At 48.7% G+C, this 25,760-nt stretch overlaps 3 protein-coding genes and 2 pseudogenes across 4 annotated transcripts; 2 read left to right on the forward strand and 3 right to left on the reverse strand.

The window, feature by feature from the left end:
- lipf (lipase, gastric) lies at positions 1 to 4,278 on the reverse strand. Its single transcript, XM_030098011.1, has 11 exons — positions 4,215 to 4,278; positions 3,793 to 3,921; positions 3,041 to 3,152; positions 1,872 to 2,070; positions 1,678 to 1,787; positions 1,458 to 1,594; positions 1,092 to 1,238; positions 947 to 1,018; positions 787 to 855; positions 412 to 522; positions 1 to 263 (listed from the first exon to the last, which is right to left on the reverse strand). Exons 2-11 carry the CDS (start codon positions 3,916 to 3,918, stop codon positions 141 to 143), a joined length of 1,206 nt encoding a protein of 401 aa, XP_029953871.1. The 5' UTR covers positions 3,919 to 3,921; positions 4,215 to 4,278; the 3' UTR covers positions 1 to 140.
- A 1,051-nt stretch (positions 4,279 to 5,329) lies between these two features.
- On the forward strand, positions 5,330 to 8,176 carry rnls (renalase, FAD-dependent amine oxidase). 2 transcript variants are annotated; one of them, XM_030098016.1, is made up of 7 exons: positions 5,330 to 5,594; positions 5,684 to 5,789; positions 6,083 to 6,225; positions 6,328 to 6,521; positions 6,600 to 6,773; positions 6,838 to 7,013; positions 7,093 to 7,229. In XM_030098016.1, the coding sequence occupies exons 1-7, from the start codon at positions 5,477 to 5,479 to the stop codon at positions 7,097 to 7,099; spliced, it is 918 nt and encodes a 305-aa protein (XP_029953876.1). In that variant the 5' UTR covers positions 5,330 to 5,476; the 3' UTR covers positions 7,100 to 7,229. The 2 variants fall into 2 exon arrangements, with proteins under 2 accessions (XP_029953876.1, XP_029953875.1); XM_030098015.1 differs by having other exon boundaries at positions 5,333 to 5,594; positions 6,328 to 6,486; positions 7,093 to 8,176.
- Positions 7,514 to 15,526, reverse strand: LOC115393155 (phosphatidylinositol 3,4,5-trisphosphate 3-phosphatase and dual-specificity protein phosphatase PTEN-like; annotated as a pseudogene).
- A 2,530-nt stretch (positions 15,527 to 18,056) lies between these two features.
- On the forward strand, positions 18,057 to 21,741 carry atad1b (ATPase family AAA domain containing 1b). Its single transcript, XM_030098013.1, has 10 exons — positions 18,057 to 18,135; positions 19,648 to 19,839; positions 19,945 to 20,043; positions 20,126 to 20,246; positions 20,411 to 20,611; positions 20,716 to 20,822; positions 20,957 to 21,046; positions 21,130 to 21,180; positions 21,269 to 21,399; positions 21,469 to 21,741. The coding sequence occupies exons 2-10, from the start codon at positions 19,666 to 19,668 to the stop codon at positions 21,587 to 21,589; spliced, it is 1,095 nt and encodes a 364-aa protein (XP_029953873.1). The 5' UTR covers positions 18,057 to 18,135; positions 19,648 to 19,665; the 3' UTR covers positions 21,590 to 21,741.
- A 533-nt stretch (positions 21,742 to 22,274) lies between these two features.
- LOC115393153 (multiple inositol polyphosphate phosphatase 1-like) lies at positions 22,275 to 25,519 on the reverse strand (annotated as a pseudogene).
- Between the last annotated feature and the right edge of the window lie 241 nt (positions 25,520 to 25,760).

Below are 25,760 nucleotides of genomic sequence, written 5' to 3' on the forward strand. Positions count from 1 at the left end.
TGAGAGCTCTGTGTAAAAAGAAAACGGACTCAAGGTTTAAAAAACTGTGTTAGTTTTAATGTGGTGGTTTAAACACTGAAGTATTTGTAAAGTAAACATGTGAAAAGTTTAGAGGTTGAAAAAGAGATGCGACAGGTGATCTAACGACGCGCCTCCAGCAGCCTCAGGATGTCGGGAAACATCTGCTGAGGAGCGTCCAGACCCCAGATGAAGTCCAGGTGGTCCCAGTGTTCGATGTGTCGATGGTAGACCAGGTCTGGCACCTGCACACAAACACCGTTTACCTCTCAGTCTCGCCTCGACTCCGCCCGTCCTCCGCCTGCTTCCATCAGCTCAAACACCCTCAACCACTCAGTCCTGCTGCAGCTCCTGGACTGTACACCAGGTGGCGCTGTGCTCTCTGTGACTCACCTGAGTGAGCAGGATGGCTATGTCTTTAGGGTCCGCCAGCGTGTCCTGCCCCCCTGAGAACAGGGCGGTGGGAACCTTCATGTTCTGGACGTGGTACTCAGGCGGGGTAGACTGAGCAGAGGACAGAGAGACAACAGAGACAGGTGAAGACACTGCATCATGTCAGTTATCATGGGAACCTTAAATGCTAACACAGTGAAAATCACTTGAAGGATGCACAAGAGGGGGGGGTCAGTCAGCTTGGAAATTAAAACAGAAGGTCATCTGAGGACAAGATGCCGACACCTGACCTGAGGTCTCTGACCCCCCGATCCTTTCGCTCTGTTAACTGACCTCCTGGGATGTGGCCTCTCATCCCCGACCCTGCAGTCTCACCTGGTTGTAGTGCTTCATGTTTCCAGCAGGTCCAAAGTCGAAGGCCATGAGTTTCCCGCTGTGAATGGCCTGAAAACAACACAGACCCGGTGAACTGATTCAGACATTCTTCCCGTTTGGATAAAAGCTGCCAGGCAGAAGGTGCTGGTAGATATGTCACCTGGGACCAATGGACCATGTTCTGGACGGACGTCCCCGCAGGACAGTGAGTGGTGTAGACTGGAGTCCGACTCTGGAACAGACACGTGTGTGTTGGAAGATAGCCACAGACTGTGATCTTCAGAATCAGAAAAAGAAAAACTAACCGCGTTGAGGTTTTTCTCATCGAAGCCACAGATGACAAAGAAGATGTTCACACACAGTTCATCGAGCAGCGTCTTCCCACACACGTGTTCCGCAAGCCACTCGATCATGTGACTTTGAGGGAGGAAGTCCCGTTTACCGAACAAATCCTGCAGGGAGTGAAGAATGAGCGACCACAGCGAGTCAGCACAAGATGAAACAGAGTGCAAAGGACAGAACTCACTAAAAACTTCAGCATGGGTCTAGATATGGGACTGATTAGATCACTGGTCATGTAACCGATTAGATCATTGATCACGTGACGGATGAGATCATGGTTTGGTCATGTGACCTGTCAGTCGGTGTTGGCTCATGTGATAGGATGTTACCCAGATGATGTTTTCTGGCAGGATGGCCAATTTGGTCATGGCGCTGCTGGTGAAGGCCACCGTTGCGACTGGAGCCAACCCAATGAACATTTTGATCTTACTGGCGAGCTCTGGCAGCGTGGAGAACGCTATGAATGCTGGGAAACAGGTAGAAGTAGGATAAATACTCGATAGGAACCACGTGGTCATGAGGTTTTGAAAGAGCAGAGCTTTGTGTTACCAATCGTGGTTCCCTGAGAGTGTCCCACGTAGAAGATCTGCTCCTCGCCGGTCATTTTCAACACGTAGTCCACAACAGCCGGAAGGTCCTTGAAAGCCAGCTCGTCATGGCTGCAGCCAACCACAGAGCCTCTTCGTCATCAGTATCACCACCATCACTGTCCGACTGTGACTGAGTTGCTCTTTGCTGATTACCTGAATTTCCAGAAGTCGTCCTGCTCCGGGTTCAGACTCCGGTGCTTCCTGGACCAGGTGTTCCCCCGGCTGTTTCCAATCCACACGTCGTAGCCGGCGTCTGCCAGCACGTAGCCCAGGCCGGTTTCTGGAGGGTTGGTGATGAAGTTGCTGCCTGCAGCCAGCAGGCCGTGCTGCAAGAAAACCGCCGGCTTCGGACCTGCAGAAGCAGAACCAGTAACTGTAAGAGGGAAGCGTCCCAGGTTCTCCATAGAACAGGAAGTTAGAGCGGTCAGGGAATGGATGGTGTCACTTTGACCTCCAGTACCACTGAGGAACCTGGGAGTTATTTTTGACCAAGACTTCTTCATCAAAAGTCAGCAGGATTGTTTTCTTTCATCTCTATGTCTCTAAAATCAGGAATATGCTGACTCACAGTGACACTGACAATTTAAACCCAAGCATTTCTTACTTATAGACCAGACTCATGTGATTATAAGTGTGTAAAAATAACCTTTTAAAAATTCCAATGGATTCAAAATGCTGAAGTGAAAGTACTGACAGGAACTAGCAAGAGGGCTCGTATCACACCTCTTCATTAGCTTCCTGTGAAATCTAAAATATGGTTTCAACTTCTTCTTTTCACTTATAAAGCTCTCAACAGCCAGGCTCCATCATATCTTAGATGTTTCTCCCATAATATCCCAGGGGAACGCTTGGTTCTCAGAGTGCTGCTTTATTTGAGGATCCTAGGTTTTCAAAAGTAGCTATCAGGAACCAGCTCCCAGTTTCATTTGGGAGCCGCGCACAGTCTTGAGGCTTAAGACTTTGTATTTAAGCAAGCTGACAGTTAAGGCTGGTTCAAGTCCCCTTAGACCACCTTTCTGGAGAAGCTGCTATAGGTTTAGATTCTTTTCCTTTATTCTTTTATGCATCATAACAGAGTCATAGCAGCAAGAAACAGGTAAGCTCAGCAATACAGAAAATAAATCACATTACAATTACAGTGCATACTTTTCCCAAATCGCACTGATAAATTTGGCACACACACTTCCTCACAGATACACACATATTGTCAAAGCGAAACAAATGTTCTCAATGATACACACACATCTGAACAGAAATACAAACATGGTCAGGGTCACATAAACGTTGCCACACAAACATCCATAAGAGATGTCCTCACATACCTGCGGTGCGTTTGAGTCCACTGGGAATTCTGTTGATGGTCAGAATGTAGCCATCCTCTGTTTCCACCTCATGTTCCTCTGCTGGGTAACCCCACCTCCTGATGATCTCTGACTACACGCACAGACAAACAACAATCTGGAAACTGTCTATTCAAATATGTGAACTGCTCCTTTACGTCTCTGAATGGCTGCTTTCAAGATGTGAATTCTTGCTTTGTATTTGTGACCTATAAGTGGGCAGCTTTGGCTCAGCTGGTAAAGTGGGTCGTCTTTCAATCACAATGTTTCAGGTTCATTTCCAGATCCCCTTTTTCCATACCACCAAAAGTGCCCTTGAGCAAGGCTCTTAACTCCAGTTTACACTCAACGGATGGATTGAGCATCACACATGTGATTGGGTGCATGTGAGCAAGACCGTAAAGTGCTTTAGGAAATGGAAAAGTGGAATAAATTCATAATTAAATGTGGAACTATTCCTCTATATCTGTGCCCTGCTCTTTTAAAAAGTTCTTACAGTGAGGAACAGTTACATAAATCCTAAAACATTGTATCGCCCCTTGGTGGTTAGTTGCAGTACTGAAAATAGTTGAAGAAATTTGAGATTTGGGATGAAAACTTATAACAAAAGTTATTATTATATTACTTACGGTTTCATATTAACTATATTTTATTCTTCAAGAGCATTTGTCCCTCACACAGAAAAAAAAGTGTCAATTGCAGAAAAGCAGAGCCTTTTGAACCCCAGGACTCACTATGTTCATGTGCACTTCAGGGTCCTCCTGGTGCCGTGGGTCATCGTAGTGTCGGTTTCTGAAAACATCTGGACTGCTGTGCCCGAGAGCCGACAGAACCAACACACACACTGACACGCACAACATCGTCTGAGACACACACCCAACACACACAGACCGTATTTGTTCATTAGCTGGGTGACTGTTAGCTCAGATTACATTCAGTAAATCATGTGTCACGTTGAATTTTCCCCATTTTCGCTCTTGTTTTTGACCCTTTTCCATCAGAGAACACCATGTGACAATTTACAGCCTTTGTTGTTGCTGTTACATTGTAACAACAGCACTACAAAAGCGGCATTAAAAGTCCTAGACGTGAACCCACCGGCCGGTAACACAGCCGGTAAGGAACCGGTAATAACAGTCAGGTCAGAAACACTCACCTGCTCTCCTCTTCCTCTGCCTCTTCCTCTTCTGATCAGCGTCCAAACTCCAGGGCAGCTGACAGATCACGTGACGTCAGAGGGCGGGCCTTCAACTGATTGGTTGGAACAGCACTCCCCGAGCAAATCGATTAATTTTATAATGAAATCAACCTTTCTTTAACTTTAAGTAACACACGAATTGTGAAAAGTATTTCTATTTGACTCTATTCTAGCACATCAACACCACACAGAGAAACTCAAATCACTAAAATACATTTCAAAACTGTTTCAAGCGATGACAGAAAAGTTGATCTGATACGTGATCAAACCATGGCTGGTATCACAACACTGTCAATATGACCTGATGTGTGACACATCAACTTTTGGGGTGTGTGAAATTATAACTGTAAATGTTTAGTTCCTTTAAAAAAAAATATGAGTCGACATCATTGTACATTCCTGAATGTTTGTTGTCCAAAGTGTAAGTTAATAATCAACCAACAGGTTCAATGTATATGTAACATACACAGGATATAGGTCAACATTTCAGGCGTGTGCAACATTATTATTATCACATAATTATTGGGAGGAAGAGGAACAGGATTTCCTTACATTTTGATTTTTTTTAATAATTTGATTTCAATTTTATGATTTGATTGATAGTAATTCTTACCATAAATGTCATTATAATCTTTTGTCAGTTTGCATTATAATTGGTGCAGAAATTTCAAGTTGAAACTTTTTGACTTTGCCTTGTTTGAGCACAAGTTTACATAGACGAATAACTAAAGGACAAGAACAGGCTTAAAAATACAAGCCACATTAACATTTTAATGATAAACAGGGTGTAAAAACAGAGAAATGTTGCACTGGAATCTGGGTATTTTACAGATGATTGTTTTATTTCTAGAGCTGAATCCACCTTTATTTACCTTCTGAAATATAATCAGCTACAAAAGGTTGAAATATCAATATAACATACCGCGAGTGATATGGAACAGATTAACTGAAAAGGTAAATAGCATATACAGTATATGTTTATATAAAATATATATGAAGTATAACTAAAAATATTTTTGGCGCCTCTAAACCGGATGTGTCGTCATCACTGCCTTTAACCCGGAAGTTCCGGTAGCGTTTGTTTACCTCTCCCATTTGGTAACGCCGGGGGCGGAGTTGACTTCTGCCGCTGAGGAGTCGAACCCATGCCCGTTTGCCTACGTGCCCCCCGCCCAGTGTGTATCCCGGCCCGTGCACCCGGTCCGGCTCCGGTGTGAGAGATGTCCCGGGTCCTGATCGTCGGTGCCGGCCTGACGGGCAGCCTGTGCGCGTGCCTGCTGAGGAGGGAGCTGCAGAGTAAAGTTCACATCGTGGTGTGGGACAAATCCAGGGGTGCAGGTCAGTGCCGTCAGAGCAGAGCGCACCGCTTCACTCCTCTCCGGCGGGGTTTTAAATAAAGTGAACACGTGGCCGTGTTTCTGTCTCAGGTGGCCGCATGTCCACCAGCCGGTCCCCGGACCCTTCTTCTCACCCAGCGGATCTGGGAGCTCAGTACATCTCTGCCACGCCTGCCTACGCTCAGTCACACCAGAGGTACCACACACCTGAACACACCACACCTAATTACCACCACACACCTGAACACGTCACTGTAAATCACAACACGCCTGAACACATCACGCGTAATTACCACCATGCACTTGAACACATCACCTGATTGCATCTCTAAAATCTACCAGCATTCACCTGAATACATCATCACTGTGCTTCCTAAACATCACCCGTTGCCACCTGAACACATCACGATCACTCAACTCTTTATGATACCAACACTCACCAGATGGCCTCATGAGACCTGACTGGAGTGTGTGTGTGTGTGTGTGTAGTTTTTACTCAGAGCTGCTGGCTGCGGGCGTCCTGAAGCCTCTCGACTGCATCATTGAAGGTCTGAAGCAGAAGGACATCAGCTATAACTATGTGACGCCGCTGGGCATGAGCAGCTTGGTCAAGCACTTCCTGTCTGAGTCTGGTAAACACACGCCTGACGCTTCACACCAGAATCCAAACCCTGACTCCACCCCTGCGCCTGATCGTGAAACCATGACAACGCCTTGACGTCTCCGTCCTCCAGGAGCCGACTTGTTCCTTGAGCGTCATGTGACTGGAGTGTACCGCCGCGGTGCATCGTGGGAGGTCAAGAGGAAAGTGGGCGAAAGCGAGACGTTCGACGCTGTGGTCCTGACGATGCCGGTCCCTCAAATCCTGCAGCTGGAGGGGGATGTGGGACCCTGTGAGAGCATCAAACACACACACAGTCGGCACACAGTGTGTGTTAAGTCATCAGACAGGAAACTTTTAATTGTGATCATGTGTTGAGAGACTCACCTGTCTGTGTCCCCCCAGTGCTGTCTGTCCAGCAGAAGCAGCAGTTGGATGGTGTCGCATATTCGTCCCGCTTCGCCCTCGCTCTTTTCTTCCCTCCGGACGCCGTCTTCAGCTTTCCGTGGGGCGCCAGATACGTCTCCGAGAGCGACTGCATCCGCTACATCGCCGTGGACCCCCGGAAATGCAGATCAGGTGCGTCTCAGCCGTCCTTCTCTCGGCCTCACCCGTAGGTCCTCACCCGTTCGCTCGCCCTCAGATCCCGCCGGCCGCGGCCCGTCCATGGTCGTCCACACCAGCGTCCCGTTTGGCGTGGAGCACTTGGAGGAGGACAAGGAGGAGGTCAAGCCGGTCATCCTGCAGGAGCTCTACAAGCTGCTCCCCGATCTGCCTCAGCCAATCAGCATCAAGTGCCACAAGTGGCGGTACTCCCAGGTGAGTCGGCCGACCGCCACGCCGCCGCCCCTCCTCAAACGCAGGGGTCGTTTGATTCACGTGCGCTCTCTCTCTCCAGGTGCTGACCACGGTGCCGGACTGTCCGGGTCACATGACCGTCCTGAACCAGCCGCCCCTCGTCTGCGGCGGCGACGCCTTCACCCACTCAAACTTCGACGGCTGCGTGGAGTCGGCGCTGAGCCTGCTGGGAGCGCTCAAGTCCTCGCTGTGAGGACGGCCAGCCGTCGCCGACCAGTCGCACGTTTTTCAGTGAAGTTGCACACATGAAGGTTTCCGCTTCGTCTTTGAATAAATTTCAATGTTTGAACAAAGTCGGAGTCGTTGAGTCCACTGAAGGCATCTTTCGACACCGACGCTCAACCTGTCCGGTTTGACCTTTGACCTCCAGTTTCCATTAGGACCTCACTCAGAAAAGCTGATTCAGTTCAGACAGACAGACAAAACAGCTGTTTATAAATAGTTTATTCACCTTTACAGTGTTTTTATTCCATTATAAAACCAAGTGGCATGTGTTTATAATAGTGTGAGTTCTGATTCACTGAAATCAACAACAGATGAAAAATAAACTTTGTTCTCCTGAAATGAAGCCAGCTGAATTCAGAACCAGGTCTGTCAGAGTCCGGATCACACGGGGGCTGAAATGTTCGGGACTATCACAGCTAATGAGAACTATTTTTGAAGGTTTCTGACAAATTTCTCAGTCTAATTTAACCTGAAGCCTGTTTTAAACCCCGCCCCCAAACACTGATTGTCCAATCACAGTTTAGCAGAAGTACATTTTTTTTTTCGGTGAGGAGTTATTCAGACGCTAGCCTCGTCACGATGACCGACCCCGGATGTTAACATTTGCCATGAATGCCTCAGTATTTTATTTCCTCGTGAATCCAGTAGAATATTGTCTTCGCTTTGTTTAAACCACTGAGTGACAGACTCAATTTTCCCCCCCGACAGACGTGGTTGTTGTGAGCGACTTTAAGCAACAATCGGACTTGTGGATCCAAAGAACAGTTGTTTATGTGACAGTCACATGACTCACACACTGATTATATCTGAAAGCTGAAATATGAAACTAATATACCTGCATCTGTAAGCGGAGGGAACCACATGAGTACACCGGAAGGAAAACATGTACAGAAAAGAAAAGGAAGAAAAAAAAAAGTCCGTGTGAGCTTTATTTGGCAAGTTTGGTGACGCGATGTAAACAGAAGAGCTGAAGCAAAGATAGTTTGACTAACAAGGACAAAATGAAGTGATGAGTTCCTGTGCTGATGGTTTCTTTACATGAAATTGAGCCGAGTCAGCAGAAGAAATGCCATTAAAAAAAAACACAATAAACGAATGATTCCTCATAGCTTCACTCTGGTTTAGTTGCTTATTTTCTGATGTTCCTGACACTGATAATGGAAAGTTTGTGGTTGTACAACCGACAACTACATGGTGAAAAAGGATCCAGCACCGACATGGCCTCGAACGCCTGAAAGCTAAATTAACAGAACCAGCGGTTCGCTAACGGTTCGTGCAGTATGTTAACGTCATGGGGGAAAGCTTTGGGTGGTTGTGTGGGATTTATGTTCACATAACCCCCATTACGCTTCTTGAATAATCCAGACAAGATGATCTCTACCTGATGAATCCGATGTAAAAGTTCAAACGACACTCGTATCCATGGTAACTGTTCACACGGCGTCTCCGACAGAAACGACCCAAAGAAAACAGTCAACTGTATGTCTGCTTGGGTAGGATAGAAAGAAGAATCTACATGAGCTCGTTCTTAGGAGGTCTGCCTGACTCGTGTTTTAAAGAAGTGTCCCCAGCAGCCGCTCAAATCATCAGGTCTTGCTCCACCTCACCGATTTCCTACAAAACCTAATTCAGATCTGATGAGGACTCAACATTCGGTCCGATAGCACCAAATAGGAACAAAGACAGGAAGTGTAGCAGTTCGATTGCCTCAGGAATGACGGAGCATCGCCGATGAGCAATGGACGAAGGAACGAAGCACCATGGAGGAACTCGACATCAGGCTAGTTTAGCACCGAAAGATTCACCACGATGAGCTGTTAACACCAAGAGAAGTGATCACACAGAACGCAGCCTATAGTTTACAGCTGGGAACCATCCAGACTCTCACACCCCGTTTTATCTGTAGTCCAAACTCTAGTAGACTAGAGCATGCGTGTATGAATCGGCACAGTCCTGAAACATGTCTCCTTCAGACCAGATCTTCAGTTTCCAAAGGTTTATCGAGCATCACCAACTGCTGGAGCCCAAGGAATACCAGCGAGGACCGCTGAAACACTAGTAGAGCCATCATAATCTCTCGGGTAAAGCAATAGCTTCTGCTGACTTTGAGCCAGGCCAACAGGTTCATACTGACCACGCTTCTTCAGACAACTGTTTCAGGGTGTTACTGAGCACTGATGTGTCTGAGAAACACTCTTCCTGTGAGATCCCAACTCTGAATCTGAGCGGACCCTGGTCCACTCTCAGGACCTGGCCTGACTCCAACACACCGAGAACCAATCAGTCACGGCGGCTTCGTTTGGTGGCCCTCAACATTTCGACAGACTAGAAAGCAGAAACTTGTCTGGCTTGAGTTAGTTCGATCCTGTAAGGATCCAGATTAGATCTGGGATCCATAGAGTTGATTGGAGCATCTGTAATGTTCATTTGATACAAATTAAGCCTTGATATAAGTAAACGTAGCCAGTAAATACGATTAGCCATTTGTGGACAGACTGACTATTCTCAAGCGCCACTTTCATTAACACATCACAGACCAGACACACAATAGGCTAACCCCGGGGATCAGGCATCGTCCGACCAGGTCCAAATGAGCACTCTGCTTCCGAACAACTGCAAACAAAAAGCTTCGGTGGTGTGGTTGCTTCTTTATCACAACCCCTGGTTTCATCCAGCAAGATCTGGATGGATCTGAGCGAGACATTTAGCTTCTGCTTCCATTAAAAATCCAAGAAACCACGCAGGATGCGGACCTCAGAGGCCACCAGTGTTCCCTGTTCACCCGCCTGGCTTCCGGAGACATCCACAGCTTCAGGGCGTCAGTGTTTTACAGCTTCAGAAGAGGAATGGTTACACAGCATGTAGCTTAAAGACTAATACAAGTACAACAAAAAGGTAGGATTCCTGTAAGAGTATGAGATGACCGAAGAAGACGGAAGTCCCGACTTCAAATGTCTGACTGAAAGTGACTGACGGGCGCAGCTAACCATCCCGCTTTCTCTTCGCCATTGTTGCATCCAATGGGGTGAAACTTCTCTCTGTGCGCGAATTCATGTCAAATCCAAATGAGTCCCAACTGCGTCCAGACCAGGTGAGTCTAGATCGGTCCAAACGCTGTGGTTCTTCTTCTGTAGTCCTTCAGATAGTTAGTCCAAATGACCTGCGATTAGCCAGAACTCGAATGAACGGTCCGACCTGGTTCCAGGCAGGTTGGACCTGCCGACTCACCGCCTGAGGCCCGAAACGGATCGAACCCATGGCTCCAGAGTATTTGTACCAGGAAGACCAATTATCTGCTTCTACAGCAATCAGGGGTGAAAAAAAAAATTCTGATTTCAAACAAGAAAGTACTGACTGGTGAGTGATCACAATCGTGGCGTCAGAACGTCAATAAATAATTTGAAGCTCACAGCCAATGTCTAATAAAACCATTGAGCTGAAAGAAGGGCTGGTGATGGCTTTGGAAAAAACAAAACAAAACCCAGTATCGTTTCACAGAAAGAGTTAGTTCACGCTGACGAATGTGACGTTAGCACACAGAAAGAAGAGTCAACACAACGGAGTCTCGTTTCTGCACGGAGCTTACCCAAAGAGTGGAGAAAGGAAAGAAGGATGGAGGGAAGATTGGCAGCTGAAGGATTCGTCCGACAAACACGGCGGCTGAAGTCTGTAAAAAGTCGACTTGTCTTTCAGTTTATTTAGATTCAAGTTTTACTCCTTAATTTTTTTTTCTTTAAATCTGTCCATTCAACGTCTCACTGTCCGCCCACGTCGACGACTCCACCACCCCTCACCTGCTCACTTGATTGTCCAACTGTGAATTGAGTAAAAGATCCCAAAAACTGGAGGGGGTTGTGGGAGTGGGGGGGGTTTGTGAGGGTAAAGGTCATTATCCTCTGATTAGAGCTCTTTGAATCCAGAGTCCCAGCGATCAGTTCTTCCCCACACACGCGCACACACACACACACACACACAAACACAAGCACACGCACGTGTCAGACTTTCGTGATCTGATTGTGGTGGTCGTCTTCGAAAGGCTCGTTCTCGGGGTCTGAGTCCGTGGTGTCGGAGTAGCGGTAGTGATCCGGCTCGTTGTCGCTGACGTCCGGCGTCACCGAGGCCGGCGTGCTGCTGGAGTCACAGTTGGCGCCTTCTTCCACCGTCTTGGTGAAGAACAGCTTCACCTGAAGTATGAAGACACGAGCAACAGCCGATGAGTCAACTACAAAGTCTACGTTCCCAAAAGTCTTCCTGTTTAATCTCTTCGTCCGTTACTGCGATTCTGACTTAAAACATGAACCAGGAAGTGAAGCTGAAGCAGTTTTACCTTGAAGTTCGGGGAGAAGTTTCTGTTGGCCTTGTCCTTGTTGGCCTTGTCCAGGTCGTTCTTGGTCAGCGTGAGAACCAGGAAGTCTCGGTCATTGGTTTCAGTCCCTGTCATTGTCCCGAGGTCCCGGGGGGCCCCGGTGTTGCCGTTCTCCATCTTGTCGGACGTCTCCTCGGGCCCCGGGATGAAAAAGGTGTTAATCCAAAAGTGGAACATCTTTTCCTGGAGGGGTGGAGGAACAAACGGTTAGGAAAAACCATCAGGTGCCACTGCGGCACCTCTTGCTCGTCCATCAGCAGAGGAAACAGGAAAGATGACTCCAGCTCCACATGGTGCTGCTGGTGCTACAGACGTCGCTCCCTGAGCACCTTGAACTGTCGAACTCCACCCAGGATACCTTTAGGTCTCTCATCCTGGCTGGAGACATGAGGCCACAGAGGGCAGCTGGACCAGAGTTACTGATGGCCAGAACACACTCTTTCCGAGCATGCTCATGGATTAATGTGTATCCAGACGCCATACCTATCAGCTTTACTCCAACAATTGATCAAGCAACCTGAGGACAATCAAGACTTTTTTTTTTTTTTCCAAGGATTGTCTCGTTTCTACAGACGGCTTCGTGAAGACTCACCTTCTTCATCATCTTGTTCTGCTTGTGAAAGAATTCCACCTTGATGTCTCCACAGACCGGCAGCGGCTGCAGGAACTCAAACAGCATCAGCTTGTCCTCGCGGCGGGTGTGGGCCGGGTTCGACGTGTGGATCTTCACTTTAAGCTGATACACCACGAACTGTGGGTCTGCGGGGGGAAACAGCAGAAAGGGGGGGGTCACTCGGCGCCGTGCGAGGACCTCGGCGTGACATTGGAACAGTGGGACGTACTGCAGGTGCCCCCGGTGAACATGGGGATGGTTTCAAAAAGCATCTTGTGGAATAGCAGGGCCACGGGCTTGTAGTGCAGCTGGGTCCTCAGCAGGAAGCTGTAGTAGACCACGTAGCGCCGCTGGCTGGGGATGGTGACACCCTGAGCAGATGACACACACACACGTCAGTCATGTGATGTTACACACACACACTTCATGGTGATAAACCCACAAAACTAAACAAAAACAGACAAATCAAATTGTTTTAAAAAGGGAAAAATGGTCGTTCAGTGTTTTAAATCTTGTTCCTGAAATATTTCGCATCTCATGTAAACATTGAATTCACAACCTTCAACCGCTATAAGTGATTTTAAATGCTGTTAAATTAAGACAGGCACTCTCTTCATCACAGTCCCATAAACTCTTGGTGCTTGTGAAGCACACTGAGGGTGATCTGGCAAAAACAAGCTGCTAAGGCTGCAGAGAGGGTGTATTGAGAAGAATCAGTCTTTCACCAACATCGACCAACACAGAGCCAGAGATGGTTTCACATTTAGCCTGCATCAAGGTGGACAAGAATCACACCTCAGCGGTGGCACAACCCAACCAGCACACAGAGGACTCCATGGATCAGAGCTCGACCTCCATCAGCTCCTCAGTGTAAGCAGCATCAGCACTGGTTGGAAGACGACTCAGATCACCAAGAGCTTGGTGAAAAGATGCACGATACAGACAGGACGACTTTAAACATCCCCACATTCAGTTGCATCAGGCAGCAGTGATTCTAAAGGTCAAAGGTAATCAACCTTTTCCAGTTGAAGCTCCTGGACTATGGAGCAACCTGCCACACCACATCAGACAGACTCCTTCTTTATCTCTTTTTAACACCTTCTAAGACACTGATAATGTGTGAGTTTGCTTATTTTCTGTGTTCTCTGTACTTGTTTTAATGTACTTACTTTATTTGTCTTCTAATATTGTCATTGTGTTTATTTTGTGTCCACAATTTTGGCTCTCTAAGGTCGTATTAAATCACTTTATAAATGAAGATGGATTGGAAAAATGTATTACTGGGACAAAAAGCTGAATGAAATCAGCTCAAGATCCAGAATCAGGTCCAGATAAAGTGGACTGAACACTTTTGAAGTTCTACTGAACCAACATCCTTCTGCAAGTCTCAGCAGATCAGAAGAACTGCCATCACCCTTTAGGACACCGCCGTTAAGGACATGAGGAAACCATCGCCACATTTTAATGGACAACTGCGAGTGTGTCTCTGCAGTACCTTCTTGTCGCGGGTGCGGACCTCTCCATAGAAGTCCAGCGCCTCCTGAGCTTCCTGGAACTTGTTGCGGTGCAGCAGGTAGGCGCAGATCATCACGCCGGTCCGCCCTTTGCCCGCCTTGCAGTGGATGGCGGCGACGTGCTGCTCGTCCTCGCTCAGCCACTCGTCCAGATCCTCGCAGAACGGACGGATGAGCTCCAGCTGGGGGGGGGTTGTGGTCCTCAAACGGGTACTGAGCCACTGCGGGAGACGGGGAGAGACCGTGAGGTCGAGGAAGAGGACAAGGACGAGGTCGTCCCCGGCGACCGCAGCTCACCTCGACAGTTGAACTTGGACGCGTCGTAGTGTCGCTCGGCACAACTGTGGAAAGAACAATAACAGACATCAACAACAACCTAAAGCAGCCTCTAAGATGTTCGTCACACTGTAGCACTCACAGGTTGTAGATCTTGTAGTGGTTCTTGTGCTTTGAGTCTAAAAACCTGCCAGAGAAAACAGTCGTGAACAATCGCAGCGTAAATCCAGTTACAAAGCTTCGGCGGGACTGACGGCTCACCGGACCACGTCGTCGATGTTGTTCCTGTAAACTCCCTCCAGCCGCTCGGCGGGGAAACCCATGGCGATGATATTAGGATATATATCTGATCGGAGCGTTTAGGAAGAACACATCTGCTGCACAGAAATCTCACCTGGCTCACACCGACTTCTGCTGTACAGCTGAGGGATGGACACTATCTCCCCAACACTTGGATCCATCAGCACTCTGGTAAAGGCTGGGATCATACAGCCTGGACCTGCTTTGACCCGTCTACTGCCTGTATCCTCCTTGAATCATCCAATACCTGGAACCCTGCTCAACTCCCAGAATCCACCAGGACCATTTCTTAACCATTTTATGAGCTTCAAAAATGTTAAAACTTTCTTTATATCAGTTTCCCCCAAAAAAATATGATATGAATGTAATGTTTCTACTGCATTCCAATGCAAATCAAATGAGTAAAATGCATTGTTGTTGGGAACGTTTCTGTATCAGACTATCCTGAAGATGGGGAATAGCTGGATTTCATGGGAGAGAAAGGTCTCCCGGCTTCTGTGCGCTGCTGCAGCAGACAGCTGACATCTTCTGCGGTGTGCACTGTGCACAGTTGGTGTACACAACAGGAGATATGCACTGTGCACAGTCGGTGGAAGTCACACCTGCTTTTCACTCGTGCTCAGTTTGTTTCAGGATGTCTATTTTTCACTGTGGATCGCCACACCGAGTAATCAAACGTCCCCAGTTGAGAAAGCACAGACGTGTGAATACAGTTTAAAACGACTGAGTTTTCTCTTTAATGTCAGTGTTTTCACTCTTTATCAAGGCTGCTCAGTCGCACAGCAGCCTCCCGTCCCTTCACCAACACAGGCTCAGGTACATCAACACCTGCACTGGTCTCTGGATGGCGTTATTAGCTGCAAATGAGACAATCTGACCTGTCTGAAGATGAAAGTCTGGATTTATGGACAGGCTCACGGTGGCTCTGCCCGCCACGGGCTCAGCCCGCTGCTGGGAACCGGGACGTCAAAGGATACATGTGAGGTCCAGGTCGAAGCCGTCCTCCTGGTACCGCCGCTTATTCCGGCTCACGATCTCCTTGATTAAGGCCGCAGCCATCGTGTCAGTCCCGGGCCTCCGATGAGGTCTGCTACCGGTTAGAAAGCACCGGACAGCCGCTGCCGCTCCTCCGGAGCCTCCGCCGTCTGACTGCTGAGCGAGCAGCTAGCCGGGAGCTAACTAGCCCGGTCCCCGGTCCCGGACGGTGATTATTCCATCAATAAATCAGGACATTAAAACGTTCCGGGGAGGACACCGGGGATTCTGGCGCCGGGTCTGATGAAAACGGCCCGTTATCCGCCCTCCTCCCGAAGCCCGGTGCCAAGAGATACTCGCCGGCCTGCAAGTGCCCGGAGAGCCCGGCTGTCGGTGCTGTTTTCTGGGTCAGAACGAGAAGGCGTCGGGCCCTCCTCCTCCTCCCTGCTCCCGCTGCGGGCCCGGGCTTCCTGGTCTCCGCCCGGAGACCATCCACGGCTCGGTTCTCGGTGCAAAAACCGGCCGTCCGGGTAGTGCAAGAAGACGTGATCCCGGCCTCGGAGCGCGGCAGAGCGGCCGTGATTAAAAATCTTCGCCAGACTCTGAGCTGAGCGGCACGAGCGGCGACGCACGCGTCAAGGCGGGAGCGGCGGCAGAAGCGGCGACGCACGCGTCAAAGCAGCGGCACGAGCGGCGACGCGGCCAGCAGCCTTCAAAATAAAGTACCTGCTCAGTGCGCTAGAAAAACCCAACAGTCATCTTAGCAATACTTACTCAACACTTTTCTTCTTGATGCTTGTTCATGATATTAATGATGAGAATCGTTTTACATCTCACTAATTCATCACATCCCTCTGTTAGTGTAAACAAAATGCATAGAGAACATAAAGTACAAACACAGTTATCCCTTCAGACTGTGACGGGATAAATATGTATCTGAATGTCTCCCAGTTGAAGTGGATACATGATTTAGTCTCTTTACCAGCCTGGCCTGTTACAGTGGAGTGATGTCGCACACTTCACCTTTTGACTCCACTAAATATTCCAATTGTTTTCAAGGACACCAACTTTCTCTTCATCTCCTCAAGTGTTAATCAACATATGGATATTTCCTCCTTTCAGTTTCAGAGTCTAATGTGATTGGAGACACATATTTTGTAAGAATATTTTTAGGGGGGCCCAAATGGTGGTTAGTGGTTAGTGAGTTTCTCACCTCACAACAAGAAGGCCACAGGTTCACATACTAATTCAGCTTCTTAGGGGTAAAGTTTGTATTTTTCTCCTTGTATGTGAGGGACTCTAGTTTTCTCCCACAGCACCCTACCTAAAACAACACTAAATTGCTCCTAGTGTCAGCGTGACTATGCGATTGTCTGTCTCTCTGTGCTGCCCCGTGATGGACAGGAGACCTGTCCAAAGCGGATCTTCCTCGCCTTTAGTCAATTAGGATTGGTCCAGTGCCATCTACCCTGAAAAGGATACGAGCTGTGTAGAACATGGAGCATCTTTCTGAGTGCTCCCATCAAACTTCAAGCTGCGCCTCCATTCATGTGGAGGTGTGATCTTAGTTTGTTAACAGAAATGGGTGTTTCTTTGCTTCCAGATCTCCTGTATAATATACAGCAGCAACACTAAAGACTTCTCATGCCCGTTAGAGTCTTTTCTTTTACAAAAATGTGTCTGACTCTCTGGAGTCTTTTTCAGGGACGTTTATGATTGCATGTATGATTTTGAAGTGTTTTTTACAGCTTCATTTCACACATCTCAGTATGAAAAAAAAGCTGCACCAAATGACGTAATGCCTAAAGAACCGCACATTTATTTTGCAGGGCAAGCCATCGGTGACGTCACTTCTTGAGAAAGAGCCGTTGGGGTTGCCAGGTTTGCAGGAGCTTATCCTTCATTAAAAAAAACTATACGATCTGGCAACCAGCCACTATTACATAACAGGCCCCAACACCGGACACGGGAATAAGCTGGCCGTCTGCCATTGAAGGTGTCGACAACATGGTGTAAAGTGCTAAGATTACACTGAAAACTGTTCAAAAAAAGTTGCAAATATAACAGAGAAACTATAACGCCATAATGAATGCTGAAGTAAGTCGACGGGACACAGTGACACCCAATGGACAGAACGCGATACTGCAACCCACACACTGTTCAGAAGAGGGACACTTTTCAATATTAAGTACAGTGTATTAAGTGTTTTACAATTAGAGCACGCAAGTGCACTTTCCACGTTTAACATTGTGGAGTACAATAACCATTGTCAGTTTTCTAAGTGAAAATATTTTAAGTTGCACACAGAAAGACTACACAGAGTATTAGTACTTAGTTTGATATCCAAACCCACACTCTGTTTGTACTATTCCTCTCTTTTATCCCCCAACCCCAACTGGAACAACACAAATGCTCCACCTCTGAGTCTGGTTCTGTAGGTTTTTTTTTTCTGTTAGACTGAAGTTCTGTTCTTTTCACCATCCTCTATGCCTATTAATTGTTTGATTCTCTGTAAAAGTACTTGAAATGACTGATTACACAGAAGATTAATATATTACATAGTTAATGTCGTAAGATTGCACAAAGTGTAGTCGGTTTATACAGTGAAAGTACAAAGGATAATTTATGCATTCAGGCCATCAGTGTAATAGGAGGTGCAGTGCTGCTTTTGGCCTGCAGGTGGAGGCAGAGAGTAGCACTGGTGGTTTCACGTGCAGTTAAACGCTAAAGACAAAGCAGAAGAAGAACATTGGGTTTTTCACAGCACGAGAGTCTGAAGGCAGAGAGTCTGAGGAACCGATAGCCGGAGAGGAGGTGAGTCTGAGGGTGTATTTCCGGAGAACCACCGTGACTTTCTCCAGTGGCTTTCGGTGCTCTACGGCCGCCTGTGAGAGCCGTGAGTCCCAGAGGAGACGGCTCTGTTACCGTTCCACATCCCGGAAGGTCAAGTTGAAGCTAAAGCTAAGCTAGCAGGGTCCCCTGGGATCGTTCAGGGTCCACCTGCCGGTCTCTGCCGGTCCAAACCCTGGTCTGAGGACCTACTGCGGGTCAGGAGACTGTCTCCTTTAGCCGAACCAGTGACACTGTCTCACAGTGTCCTGGATCACCGGGGGGTTTCACCCCAAGAACAGTTTTCTGATCATTGCTCATAAATAATCTGCTGCTGATGGTTAAGTGCCTTTGAGTGGTTTATAGCTATTCATGTTACGTATGAAGCTTTATCTAATTTTCAAACGTGGTTAGTTTCTCTTTCCTTTTTTGTGCTGTTTTAAAATATGAGCCGTCGAACTGGAAGGACCGGGTTTTTAGAGTGGTTTTGGTTTCACTTCAGGAAGACTTTTCTAACCACGCTTTCTCCTCTGGCTGTTTCATGATGATTCATTTCATAAATATAGTTCTTTTTTCTTCTTCTGTACTTACAGGATTTATTCTAAAAGTATATTATATAGAACTGTTTGATCATGCATACATGAATTGTCAGTGAAAGGACACCAAGCCCACTTTCGTTTTCAAATTTACCCACCCTTGGTCTCAGCTTGAAAAATAAATTGAGTACTCCAAAGACCTCTCACATGGAGGGGGCCTTAGAAGCAGAAACGGTAAAAGATGATTTTTTTTTTAATCTATGTCACTTCTGGCAATGAAACCTCTACACATCCTGTACCGATAAGCAGGAGTCTGCTCGCCAGATATTTTGATTTTCCTCTGGTATGCAGCAGATAACACCTGAGGTCACTGATATTGGAGAGTTTGTGAGCACAGGAGAACTCATCACTTATGTTTTTTTGAAGAAGAATGCTCTTACCTTCCTTAAGTTATAGGCAACATCTCACTTTGTTTTCCTCCAAGAGAGGCTAAGTATGGAGGGAAACTCGTGAAAAAAATCTGATCATTGTTTTCAGAGATTTTCCAGTGTCATGTATCAGGGCGGGCCTGAGGTGTGAGGTGGGATGGTTTTCTTTGTGGCTCTTGGCACATTTTGTGTTGTCTTCCCCTGGTGGTGATGTCTCCTGTCTGTAGGAACATATAACTGTGAATAGAAGAGTCGATTTGAGCGACAACATTGGATGTGTTCAGACCAGGCGGACTTTAACACACTTGTGTAGAACACGGACGCTTACAGCCACTTTCACCACCTGGAAGATCAGATGATTGTTTATTCTTCCTGCAGACTACTGTACTCACTGGAAAGGACACTGGAGGATAACCAGAACCGTGGTTAAATGAAGGAGCAGCTGCAGGGAGCTCCTGCGTTATCTGTGCCATTTCTTCTTTTTTTTATTTTCCATTGGTCTGAGTCTGAGTTTGTGTGTTTTGTGTTGTCAGATCACATCCAGTCCGACCATGGTCATTAGGGAGGTCCCGGCTGATCAGCTCGCCCGTCCTCTGGGCAGAAACGAGGTCATCGGACTGCTCTTCCGGCTCACCATTTTCGGAGCCGTCACCTACTTCACCATCAAGTGGATGGTGGACGCCATCGACCCCACCAGGAAGCAGAAGGTGGAGGCTCAGAAGCAGGTGAGCCTGTCAGTTCATGTGCTGGATGTACGTCACAAAATCACGCGAGGATAAGGAGGGACAGTGGGCGTGGCCACTCACTCACCTCTGATTGGCTGTTTGCAGGCAGAGAAGCTGATGCAGCAGATCGGCGTGAAAAACGTGAAGCTGTCAGAGTACGAGATGAGCATCGCCGCTCACCTGGTGGACCCGCTCAGCATGCAGGTACGTCTCTGCGGCGTCTATTCGACTGGCCGTCAGCAGATGTGAACTCTGACCTGGTCGCCTGACGCCCGAATGTTCTCAGATCACCTGGAGCGACATCGCCGGCCTGGACGAGGTGATCACCGAGCTGAAGGAGACCGTCATCTTACCCGTTCAGAAAAGACACCTGTTCCAAGGATCCAGACTGCTGCAGCCGCCGAAAGGTCAGAGGTCACTCACATGCCAGCTGTGTTAAGAGTGTCACTTCACAGAGGTTTAGATGCTGCGCAAAATACTCAGGGAATCCACAGGAATCTCTGAAAAGAAGCAGAAGTTATGGAGTTATGTACGCTGAGGGTATGGTCTCGTGCTGTCGTCATGGTAACAGGCGTGTTGCTGTATGGACCTCCGGGATGTGGCAAAACACTCATCGCTAAGGCGACGGCGAAGGAGGCGGGGTTCCGCTTCATCAACCTGCAGCCGAGCACGCTGACGGACAAATGGTACGGAGAGTCCCAGAAACTCGCCGCCGCGGTGTTCTCCCTGGCTGTCAAACTGCAGCCGTCAATCATCTTCATCGACGAGATCGGTAAGGAACGAACACACACACACACACACACACACACACACACACACACACTCTTTATCCAGAAAAAGTCCTCTGCCTCTCTGACCGTTTGTACCTCTCAACAGATTCGTTCCTCAGGAGTCGGTCCAGCTCGGACCACGAGGCCACGGCCATGATGAAGGCTCAGTTCATGAGTCTGTGGGATGGGTTGGACACGGACCACCACTGTCAGGTACACACGCACGCACGCACACACACACACGTAGAACCTGGAAGCATATGTCTCCTCCAGAGTTCGAACTTGTTAAATGAGAACTGTGAGAATGGAGGCGTGGAAGTCCCTGCTGTGACCTCGGTGTGTGTCAGGTCATCATCATGGGAGCCACGAACCGGCCTCAGGACCTGGACTCTGCCATCCTCAGGAGGATGCCCACCAGGTTCCACATCAACCAGCCGGTGCGTATCAGCCGAACGGCCGACCGCGACGGCAGCGTGCCGCAGACCGGACCGAATCGCTGACGCGTGTTTCTGTCTTGCAGAGCTTGAAGCAGCGAGAGCAGATCCTCAGGCTGATCCTGGAGAACGAGAGCGTAAGAACATCTCCAGCTCTGCAGACCACCAGGTCCTTCGATGGCCTCCAGACGGTCCTGATTCACTTCGCTGTCGTTCTGCCTGCAGGTGGACCTGTCAGTGGACCTCAGCAGCGTCGCCGGTGAAACGGACGGCTTCTCAGGAAGCGACCTCAGAGAGATGTGTCGCGACGCCGCCTTGCTGTGCGTCCGGGACTTCGTCCACACGCAGAGCAGCAGGTAAGGATCCCGGATGTTGACGCTGCGGCGGCGGCCGCGGTGGCGTTCTCACCCCGTGTGTCTCGGCAGCCCGCTGGAGGACTACATCCGTCCCATCCATCAGACCGACCTGCAGAAGGCCATCGCGAAGATGAAGAAGTCCAAGTCTGCGGGAGGACACGGCCTGCTGCTGCACGCCGCTTTGGACTGAGCTGCCCACAGGACGCCGGTTTGATTCCCACAGCTTGTTTGAGACGGCGCTCGCCATGTGTTTGTTCCGGTCAGCTGACTGCGGGTGTAGATACGGAGGCGGGTCTGGAGGCCGCCGCTTTCTGCTGAGGTCTGACGGAGCAGCTGGACGCCGCCGACCGCGCCAGTCCTCCGCTTCATTTTCGTCTCGCTCTCTTTCGGTTTCGCTCGTTTCGCCTCCACGTACACCGTTACCCATGAGCCTCGGCTGATGTTGCCAGAAGATTACAGTAAAAACACAGCTTTTATTGTGAAAAAAGAAGTTTAAAGTTATTTTTTCTTCTGATTGGAGTTAAACAAATCAGGCTTTTTTTTTGAGGTTCACCTGTTTGGACATTTTAACCATTTACCTGGAAAATTAAGCAAAAAAAAATTTGTGAAATGGTTGTTTTTGTGCTTTATTTTTATCCTATTTGAGTTTTTTATTAAAACCAAATGGATTGTTTATTCATTGATCTTTAAAAAACAAAAGAGTCACTGTCGATGTAATAAACTCACTGTCATTGATTCAGTGTGTCTTAGTTTCTTTTAGGGGAATAAACGCACTGAGGAGTCATTTCTCCAGGTGGATCGATACTGTTTGAGATTTTGTAGAGTTTGAGAAAACCTTTTATTTAAAGCTCTGAATTTTTAAAAGAGGAAAAAAAAAAGGTTCTTAAAAAAATATCCTGATTTTGGCACAAAGACGACCCGTTGGACCCTGGGAGACACTGGACGTCGTCCTGGTGAGTGTCGGAGGGTTCGAGTCCGAACAGCTTGAATAAATTAAAGGTGAGGGGTGAAAAACAGAGGATGGCACAAGATTAAAGGGCCAGTGCAACAAATGAAAAGTAATAAAAAAAAAAGAGCTCAGATGGAAAAAAACAAACCCTGCGCTCTCAGATGGTAATGGACCAGTTCGGCGTTGCAGACTTTCATCATGGTGACTGCTACTGTCTGAGGCGCCCAATGTCTGATCCTGTCGAAGTCTGGACGCTGCTTCCTGGGGGCGGGGCTAATATCCACCAGCTGCTGGCGGCTCCGCCCCCTGGTCTCAGAGCTCGATGTTGGGGCCCCCGGCCCCACAAGATCCCCTCGCACTCCTGGTGGAAGTCGCAGCCGTCCACAGTTGGCGGTACGTGCCCGGACGTCCCGTTACAGCGGCGCCTCCTCCGCCTCCAGGCCTGGGAATCGAACCGTGACTCGTTGACGAGCAGCTGCAGTCTGGGGCCCCGCTGACAGTCGTACAGCACGAAGAGGAGGTTGCGGCGTACGTGACGATCGTGCTGGTCCGGAACCGTCGCCCTGCGGCAGGAGACGTGTTCATGACTAGAATCACCCTGAGAGGGTTGACTGAAGCGGCGAGCGAGGCTTCTTACTGTGCTGCGATTAGGTAGTTGCTGCAGTGGGCGAGTCTGTCTTTATAGGAGTCCCAGCAGGGAGAGGAGGGGGAGCAGCGTCTCAGCATGGCCCACCAGGATGGGAGGCCGGCTCCGGGGACGCGTCAGTGGACCTGAGGGAGAACCGCAGAGTGAGCCATGAACCAGAACAGCTGACCCGCCCCTCACTCCCCACCCCCCACCCCCCACCCCGCCCTCTGACCTGCGGGGGCCGACCGCTTTGTCCAGCGACCTGACATGTTGGTGAACAGCGGGCAGCTGGACATGCTGTTTAGATGGGCGTGGCCGTGAGAGCGCTTCCAGTACTGCTTCAGTCGGACTTATACTCCAACACCCTGCAGACACAAAGCAGGTCAAACTCGGAGCAGAGGACGTCCACAAACAACCAGCACCACCAACCTGAAAGGATTCTGCAGATTTAACACAAACGGTTGAGATTAAACAGCCATTTAAAGACACCAGTGTGTTGCTGTCGTCATGGTTACCTGAGCGTCACTCTCATCAAACAGGAAGCACCATGGCGAGTGAACGGAGTTGATAGACAGTTCATAAGAACACAGGGAAGAAAGCGGCTTCCACCAGCTCGACGGGACACACAGAGGGACATGAGTCATGATTTCAGCAAAACATACAAAAAAGAAGCATCAGAAAAATTAAGGAAAAAAATACAAAACTGCTCCAGGAATACGAACACGGACCAGAGCATGGCGTCTTACCGGGCGTGAGGCGATGCTGAGGGAGTCCCAGCCTGCTGGCGACCTTCTTGACCACGGCCTGCATCTCCTCGCCCTTCTCAAACTTCTCCACCTCCAGCAGCGCCGAGCGGTTCTTCTCCACTCCCTCCACGTATCCGCGGCAAACGCTCGAAGAAGCGCAGCAGGTGGTCGTCCACCTCGTGCTCGTAGACCGGGGTTCGCCTGCGGAGGTCGAGGTCAGTCAGTACACCGCCCAGGCCGATATCTCCCAGCATGCCTCAGTCGGCCTCACCGTGCCGCCGCAGGCCGTCCTGGAACGCCTCAATGCTGTCGACGCAGCGGGGCTTGGAGCTGGTGAGGAAGGCCACCCTCCTCTTCCTCACGTTCTCCTCTGACAGCAGGGTGGGAAACAAGGCCCGCAGGCGGAGCGCCAGAGGCGGAGCTCGTCACGACCCTTCATCACCAGGTGACCTGAGGACGCAAAAAACAACGTGAATACCAAATTTCATGATGAACTGACCACTACTGTACACACACACACACACACACACACACACACACACACACACACACCAGATTTAATCTTATCGAACAGTCTAAATATTTCCAAGGTTAAAGCGAAAGATGTCTGATCGTCACTGTGTGTTTTTTTCAGAATACTCTACCTGTGTACAAATATGCTGAAAGAAATACCAAAAAGGTACTGTGGTGTGTGTATCACTGTAAACAGTTGTTTTAGTTACAGAGGCTTTACTCTTGTCAGTCAGTTTAAGGAAGCCGAGTCTCCTTGAGTTCTCACACTAAAGAAATCCCCACTGTGTGGAAAAAATTCAACAACTCTAAACAGAAAAAAAAAAAAACAATCCAAACTTTTAGATACAGTATGTTTGGTATCCTCACAAAATTACACGAGGAGTTCCCCAAGGCTCCTTCCAGGGCCCACCTCTATTGAACATCTACCTGCTTCCACTGGCTCAGCTTGTAGATATCATGTATGTGGTGCTGCATCAATAATCTTTTTCATTAGACATAGAGATTTTCTTATCTTTTCTTTTTCATGAATGTTTTCTGATATCTTTATTAACTCTTTCTCAGCAGCTTTGTAACTTCTAACTCAAAGATATTTTCAGTCACTTGAAACTTAACATTTCTGCCACATTTCGGGAGATTTTTGTGTTTCAGCAGCTCGGTGGGACCGTCCCGGTGTCTCACCGTCCATGTCCTCGGTGTACCACGCCTCCCAGCGGCTGCGGAGCTCCTCCAGCCAGCCGTCCGAAGCCCCGGAGCCTCCCGCAGCCTCCCTCCGGACCAGCTCGCTCAGCTGGCGGATCCTGCGGATGTTCTTGGCGGTCGGGTAGCGGCTCCCGTGGCGGATGACGGCGGTCAGGTGCACCGGGGAGCAGCGCTCGGCGGCCGGAGCCCGGAGGACCGAGGCGTTGACGGACAGGCCGTCCCGCAGCAGGTGGGGGTTCACCTCCTCGTAGCGGGTCTTGGTTCCGAAGTGAGCGGCGATGTGCGGGATGTGCGGGAGGCCCGGGGCCGACGCGGCGGGGCAGGGCGGGCAGAGAGACGCCAGCAGCGCGCACACAGCCCGCAGAAGCGCGGAGGACATGTCGGCGAGTCGGCGGAGGGTTTCAGAGGATCCCGGTCCGAGCGCGGGGATGTTCCGGGTGTGTGAGGACACACACCGAGGCTACACGAGCGGCTTCAATAAAAAACAAAACAAAACAAAAATTTAATTACTAATAATACACAACCCTTTTACAACAAACGAGAAATGAATAAAGACAGAGACACACCAGGGTGACGCTATTTTACAGTAAAAAAAAAAAAAAAATCACATATGAAAATGTCAAGTGTCCAAATAAAACAACAAGCTACTTCCGGCCTTCAAAATAAAAGCCGCACGAAAGCGGACATGGTTGGGAACAATCTATTGTGGAGTTTAAGGTTTTCCTTTCTTATTGTCAGTTAGACAAAATGGACAAAATCAGATGGACTTTTTACAATTATGCTTCCCTGTAGGCTCTGGCTGCGTATGAGACATTGTGCCTGTCCA

The sequence above is a fragment of the Salarias fasciatus genome, chromosome 8 (genome assembly GCF_902148845.1).
Source record: "Salarias fasciatus chromosome 8, fSalaFa1.1, whole genome shotgun sequence".
NCBI lineage: Eukaryota > Metazoa > Chordata > Actinopteri > Blenniiformes > Blenniidae > Salarias > Salarias fasciatus.

Excerpts from the sequence above, each read along its gene's own strand:
- lipf (XM_030098011.1), bottom strand. The coding sequence starts at position 3,918 with ATGTTGTGCGTGTCAGTGTGTGTGTTGGTTCTGTCGGCTCTCGGGCAC. Across the intron at positions 1,595-1,677 it reads CTCTCAGGGAACCACGATTG|CATTCATAGCGTTCTCCACG; the intron begins GTAACACAAAGC and ends CCTGTTTCCCAG. Across the intron at positions 264-411 it reads TAGCCATCCTGCTCACTCAG|GTGCCAGACCTGGTCTACCA; the intron begins GTGAGTCACAGA and ends GTTTGTGTGCAG.
- rnls (XM_030098015.1), top strand. The coding sequence starts at position 5,477 with ATGTCCCGGGTCCTGATCGTCGGTGCCGGCCTGACGGGCAGCCTGTGC. Across the intron at positions 6,226-6,327 it reads GCACTTCCTGTCTGAGTCTG|GAGCCGACTTGTTCCTTGAG; the intron begins GTAAACACACGC and ends TCCGTCCTCCAG. Across the intron at positions 6,487-6,599 it reads GGAGGGGGATGTGGGACCCT|TGCTGTCTGTCCAGCAGAAG; the intron begins GTGAGAGCATCA and ends GTGTCCCCCCAG.
- atad1b (XM_030098013.1), top strand. The coding sequence starts at position 19,666 with ATGGTCATTAGGGAGGTCCCGGCTGATCAGCTCGCCCGTCCTCTGGGC. Across the intron at positions 19,840-19,944 it reads AGGTGGAGGCTCAGAAGCAG|GCAGAGAAGCTGATGCAGCA; the intron begins GTGAGCCTGTCA and ends GGCTGTTTGCAG. Across the intron at positions 21,400-21,468 it reads GTCCACACGCAGAGCAGCAG|CCCGCTGGAGGACTACATCC; the intron begins GTAAGGATCCCG and ends GTGTCTCGGCAG.